This window comes from Colobus angolensis, unplaced genomic scaffold (genome assembly GCF_000951035.1).
Source record: "Colobus angolensis palliatus isolate OR3802 unplaced genomic scaffold, Cang.pa_1.0 Scaffold67, whole genome shotgun sequence".
NCBI lineage: Eukaryota > Metazoa > Chordata > Mammalia > Primates > Cercopithecidae > Colobus > Colobus angolensis.
In genome coordinates this window covers 6,953,418-6,959,731 of record NW_012120376.1, presented here as the reverse complement: position 1 = coordinate 6,959,731, position 6,314 = coordinate 6,953,418, and the positions used below count along the sequence as shown (strand labels likewise).

General features: G+C 43.6%; 1 protein-coding gene across 1 annotated transcript in view; it reads right to left on the bottom strand.

Moving 5' to 3' along the window:
- The window catches only part of PRIM1 (primase, DNA, polypeptide 1 (49kDa)), a 29,942-nt gene that overhangs the window by 12,193 nt on the left and 11,435 nt on the right, over positions 1–6,314 (bottom strand). The window contains exons 9-11 of the mRNA XM_011926078.1: positions 5,952–6,093; positions 3,460–3,529; positions 2,601–2,692 (exon numbers count right to left, since the gene is read on the bottom strand). Coding sequence (XP_011781468.1) covers positions 2,601–2,692; positions 3,460–3,529; positions 5,952–6,093 — 304 coding nt within the window. The remainder of the gene's footprint in view (positions 1–2,600; positions 2,693–3,459; positions 3,530–5,951; positions 6,094–6,314) is intronic.

Sequence of the window (6,314 nt, the reverse complement as noted above, 5' to 3'; positions counted from 1 at the left end):
TTTTTGTATTTTTAGTAAAGACGGGGTTTCACCATGTGGCCAGGCTGGTCTTGGAACTCCTGACCTCAGGTGACCCACCCGCCTCAGCCTCCCAAACTGCTGGGATTACAGGCATGAGCCACTCTGCCTGGCCTGCATTAAGTATTCTTTGATTTATAAAATAGTTTAAAAAATGTACATAACAAAAATTTGAATATAGGCAGGGTGCAGTGGCTCATGCCTGTAATCCCAAAACTTAGGGAGGCCGAGGCAGGTGGATTCGGTGAGGTCGTGAGTTCAAGACCAGCCTGACCAACATGGAGAAACCCCATCTCTACTAAAAATACAAAAATTAGCTGGACGTGGTGGCAGGCACCTGTAACTCCACCTACTGGGGAGGCTGAGACAGGAGCATCGCTTGAACCCAGGAGGCGGAGGTTGCAATGAGCCAAGATTGCACCATTGCACTCCAGCCTGGGTGACAGAGTAAGACGCTTTCTCTAAAAAAAAAAAAGAAGAATATACAATTTTATTCATCCATTTAATTACATAACCTATGATACCCTATAGGAAAATATGACTGAGAATAAGAAAGGAGTTTCACGTAAAATTTGGATTTTAGTAGTATCCTACGTTTGCATGGAATTAAGAATCCTCATGATAGTTCTTTAAAAAGAGTAAGAAAGAAATTATACTTTTTTTTTTGAGACAAAGTCTCACTCTGTTGCCCAGGATGGAGTGCAGTGGCGTGACCTCAGCTCACTGCAACCTCTGCCTCCCGGGCTCAAGTGATTCTTGTGCCTCAGCCTCCTGAATAGCTGGGATTACAGGTGTGCACCACCATGCCTGGCTAATTTTTGTATTTTTAGTAGAGATGGGGTTTAACCATGTTGGCCAGAGTGGTCTCAAACTCCTGACCTCAGGTGATCCACCCACCTTGACTTCCCAGAGTGCTGGGATTACAGGCGTGAGCCACCGTGCCCAGCCATATAATTTTTATTTTGAGACAAGGTATCTCTCTGACACCCAGGCTGGAGTACAGTGGTGTGATCAGGGCTTACTGCAGTCTTAACCTTCTGGCTCAAACAGCCTCTTGAGTAGCTGAGACCACAGGTGTACGCCAGCATGTCTAGCTAATTTTTTTTTGGAGAGACAAGGTCTCTCTGTGTTGCCCAGGGTGGTCTCAAACTCCTGGGCTCAAGTGATCCTCTTGCCTCAGCCTCCCAAAGTGCTGGAATTACAGGTGTGAGGTGATCGGTTAGCGAGCATTACTGCCTGAGCTCTGCCTTATGTTAGATCAGCAGAAGCACTAAATTCTCATAGGAGCATGAACCCTACTGTGAACTGCGCATGTGAGGGATCTAGGTTGTGCACTTCTTATCAGAATCTAATGCCTGATGATTTGAGGTAAAAAAGTTTCATCCTGGAACCATCCCCAACTCCTCCCCATCTCTTTGAAGTCCGTGCAAAAATTGTCTTCCACAGAACTGGTCCCTGATGCCAAAAAGGTTGGGGAGTGCTGCTATGCAGCATCTCTCTTTTTTTTTTTTTTGAGACGGAGTTTCACTCTTGTTGCCCAGGCTGGAATGCGATGGCGTGATCTTGGCTCACCACAACCTCCACCTCCTGGGTTCAAGCGATTCTCCTGCCTCTGCCTTCTAAGCAGCTGGGATTAGAGGCATGTGCCACCACACCTGGCTAATTTTGTATTTTTTGGATAGACGGGGTTTCTCCATGTTGGTCAGGCTGGTCTCGAACTCATGACCTCAGGTGATCCGCCCACCTGGGCCTCCCAAAGTGCTGGGATTACAGGTGGCTGTGAGCCACCATGCCTGGCCTGCAGTATCTCTTAGGTGTTAGATTTGCCTTCCACTAGCAAGAAGATTTAGAAATTCCTTAGCTTCTTCAAATTCTTGTCTTTTTTTTTTTTTTTGAGACAGTCTCTCTCTGTTGCCCAGGATGGAGTGCAGTGGCACAATCTTGGCTCACTGCAACCTCTGCCTCCTGGGTTCAACTGATTCTTCTGCCTCAGCTTCCCGGCTAGGTGGGATTACAGGCGCCTTCCACTACACCTGGTTAATTTCTGTATATTTAGCAGAGATGGGGTTTCACCATGTTGCCAGGCTGGTCTTGAACTCCTGACCTCAAGTGATCCGCCTGCCTCGGCCTCCCAAAATGCTGGGATTATAGGTGTGAACCACTGCGGCCAGCCAGCTTCTTCAAATTCTTGAATATACAACTTGGTAAACAGTTTAGACATATGTTTACCATAAAACCCACCTATATGCATCAGAAACAAAGAACAAAAGTACTGCATATATAATAGTTGTTAAATAAATAGGTGGTGAATCTCAGAGACTGATTATTCATACTTATTGATAGTTTAATCTTACAGTATAGATCCTAGCATTTAGAAGTTGTTTAGGAAATATGTGTTGAATCAGACTGGATTCAGTAACACCACTTGGGTAACTGCTGAAGAAAGGACACAAACATTGTATGCAGTTCCAGGACAAATGCTCATCCATTCTGGCTGAATCAGAGAATTAATTATTGGAGTGACAGATGGATATCTATATAAAAACCCTGTATTAAAGTGAAGCTTCAATATATTATCTTACCTCTGGTTCTATGTTTGACATCAGATTCAGCTTCATTCTCCTCTTTTTCCTCTTCATTAGTGGAAATGGCATCCAATTCACGGCAGATGAAGCTGCAAGTAACAGAACAAGAGCATTTTTTTTTTTTTTTTTTTGAGATGGAGTCTCACTCTGGCCAGACTGGATTGCAGTGGTGCGATCTTGGCTCACTGCAACCTCCGCCTCCCAGGTTCAAGTGATTCTCCTGCCTCAGCCTCCCGAGTAGCTGGGACTACAGGCATGTGCCACCAAGCCCCGCTAATTTTTGTATTTTTAGTAGAGACAGGGTTTCACCATGTTGGCCAGGATGGTCTCGATCTCTTAACCTTGTGATCCGCCCACCCTGCCCTCCGAAAGTGTTGGGATTATAGGCATGAGCCACGGTGCCTGGCCACGAACAAGAGAAGTTTAATGTTAGTTTCTGGTCAGCATTATCCAGTGTATAATAGCATGTGAATCCCATAAAATTTACTGCAAAAAAATTATGTGGTCAACTTAAATTTGGGATATTCTAAACAGCATGATCTCTTCTTGGAGTTTTTCATGCATATCATCATATGAAAGACCGTGAAATACTGTAGTAAAAGATACCTTTAATCTGTTTAAGTCAGAATTTCCTAAATTTATTTGACCTTAAAATCTTTTTCTTACATAACAGCAGGTGAAAAGCTTGTATTGTTCTATTAGGGCATCATCATCTAACCTTTGAACCTTATTTGGTTTCCCTAACCAAATATACCGTTCCCATGCAACTAATTCTCTAAGAAGGAGGCTAATCCAATTTATTTAAAATTCAGAACAACAATTACAAACGAGGAGTGATCAATGATCTGAAACATACCTTATGGTTGGAACAGTAAATGGATCAAACTGGTCCACTTTCTGCAAATCAATAGGCACAGATATGCGACCTGTAAGAAGCAAAAGTTATAAACTGATGATTGTGGACTATAAATCATTATAGGCGTCTCCTATAAGTTATTTTTCGTTACAATTTTTTATCTAAGGCTTAGACAAAGGGTTAAACTTATCTGTTAAGAACCGTATTTAGAAATATAAATTAAAGTACTTTCACATTAGCTGTGCCCTTACTTTTTTTTAGAGTTAAGGTCTCACTTTGTCATCCATGCTGGAGTATAGTAGCATGGTCATAGCTCACTGCAGGCTTGAAGTCCTGGGCTCAAGTGATCCTCCCACCTCAGTTGTCTCCCAAAGTGCTGGGATTATAGATGTGAGCTACTGCACCTGGCCTGGCCAGTTTTTCAATTTTTGTTGAGTTGGGGGTCTCACTGTGTTGCCCAGGCTGACCTTGAACTTCTGGCCTCAAAACAATCCTCTTGCCTCAGCCTCCTGAGTTGCTAGGATTACAGGTGTCAACCACCATGTCCAGCATGCCTTTTACTTCTCTTTAGAAAACAACTGGCCAGGCGCAGCAGCTCACACCTGTAATCCCAGCACTTTAGGAGGCTGAGGAGGGTGGATCACAAGGTCAGGAGTTCAGGACCAGCCTGGCCAAGATGGTGAAACCCCCGTCTCTACTAAAAATACAAAAATTAGCCAGGTGTGATAGCAGGTGCCTATAATCCCAGCTACTTGGGAGGGAGAGGCAGAGAATTGCTTGAACCTGGGAGGTGGAGGTTGCAGTGAGCCAAGATCACGCCACTGCATTCCAGCCTGGGTGACAGAGCGAGACTCTATCTAGAAAAAAAAACCCAAAAACACCAAAAAGCCAATGTGAAGACTGTTTTTTCTTTTGTTTTGAGATGGAGTCTTGCTCTGTCGCCCAGGCTGGAGTACAGTGGCCAGATCTCAGCTCACTGCAAGCTCCGCCTCCCGGGTTCACGCCATTCTCCTGCCTCAGCCTCCCGAGTAGCTGGGACTACAGGCGCCCACCACCTCGCCCGGCTAGTTTTTTTGTATTTTTTAGTAGAGATGGGGTTTCACCGTGTTAGCCAGGATGGTCTCGATCTCCTGATCTCGTGATCCGCCCGTCTCGGCCTCCCAAAGTGCTGGGATTACAGGCTTGAGCCACCGCGCCCGGCCAGAAGACTGTTTTAATAAGAGCTATTTCCCAGTTGCTCTTTTCCCTACTTTTATTTCTATATTTAGAAATAAAGTATATTTAAATATTCCATATTTAAGTTCAGGACAATCTCAGATTTAGTAAGTCCTGAAAATAGAACAAAATAGATGGAAATATTATATTTACATTAGCTTGGTTTTTTTTTTATTGAGATCAATACAGATACCCACATGTCAGATACCTTTAAAAGGCATTCTGGAAATAAAATAGAAATTACTCTACTCTTTTAACCCCCTCTAGGATACCATACAGAATTTAACACATCTCAAAAATGACATGAGGCTGGGTGCAGTGGCTCATGTCTGTAATCCCAGCACTTTGGGAGACTGGGGCAGGTGAATTGCTTGACCTCAAGAGTTCAAGACCATCCTGGGCAATATGGCAAAACCCTGTCTACAAAATATTAGCTGGCTGTGGTAGCACGTGCCTGTAGTACCAGCTACTCAGGAGGGTGAGGCAGAAGGATTGCTTGAGTTTGGGAGATTGAGCCTTCAGTGAGCCGAGACTGCATTGGTGCACTCCAGCCTGGGTGACAGCATGAGACTCTGTCTCGAAAAAAAAAAAAATTTTGTTTTTGTCAGTGCTAGGAGTAGAGTTCATTGCATTTCTTTTTTTTTTTTCTTTTTTTTGTGAGACAAGGTCTCACTCTGTCACCCAGACTGGAGTGCAGTGGCACCATCACAGCTCACTGCAGCCTTAACTTCCCAGGCTCAAGTGATCCTCCTGTCTTAGCCTCTTGAGTAGCTGGAACTACAGGCATGCACCACCATGTCTAGCTACTTTGTGTATTTTTTGTAGAAAGGGGGTTTAGACATGTTGTCTAGGCTGGTGTCAGACTCTGGGGCACAAGTGATTTGCCCACCTTGCCCTCCTCAAGTGCTGGGATTACAGGAGTAAGCCACCACATATGGCCACACACAATTTTTTTTTTATGTCTTTGGATAAGTTACATCTTGGGCCACCGTTTTCTCATCTGTACAATGAGAGTTGTTGTCCTAAGATTTTGACGGTCCTCTCCAAATCTAATATGGAACCTCAGAAACCCAACTGAAAAACAGTTACATAGTAGAAACTAATCTGGTAGCTACTTAACTGACAATATAAAAAACTAATTTAGGTATTAGGTGACAGAGCAATTCTTCTACCTTTAAATCATAGACATTATATATATTCAGACCTAATGCCATGCTTACTAAAGCAAATAGCAACTCATTTTTCTTTTAGTTTTCCTTAGTTCCCTTGTGTAGTACCTGTTTTAGGATGAACACTAAAAGGGCTCTTCAGTAGATGATTGATTCCTTTGCTGACATTGATATCCAGCCGTGGAAAACAGTACTGGAGCATAATCTCCCACTCCAGCCAGGGTCCATATTTGTCATTTTTGATGTTATTCTAAAAGCAGATACAAGGCCAACATGAGGATCAGTAGGAACTGTTGAGGATTTCTTTAAAGAAAGTTAAAAAAATGATCTTCAGGCCGGGCGCAGTGGCTCAAGTCTGTAATCCCAGCACTTTAGGAGGCTGAGACGGGTGGATCACGAGGTCAGGAGATCGAGACCATCCTGGCTAACACGGTGAAACCCCATCTCTACTAAAAAATACAAAAAACTAGC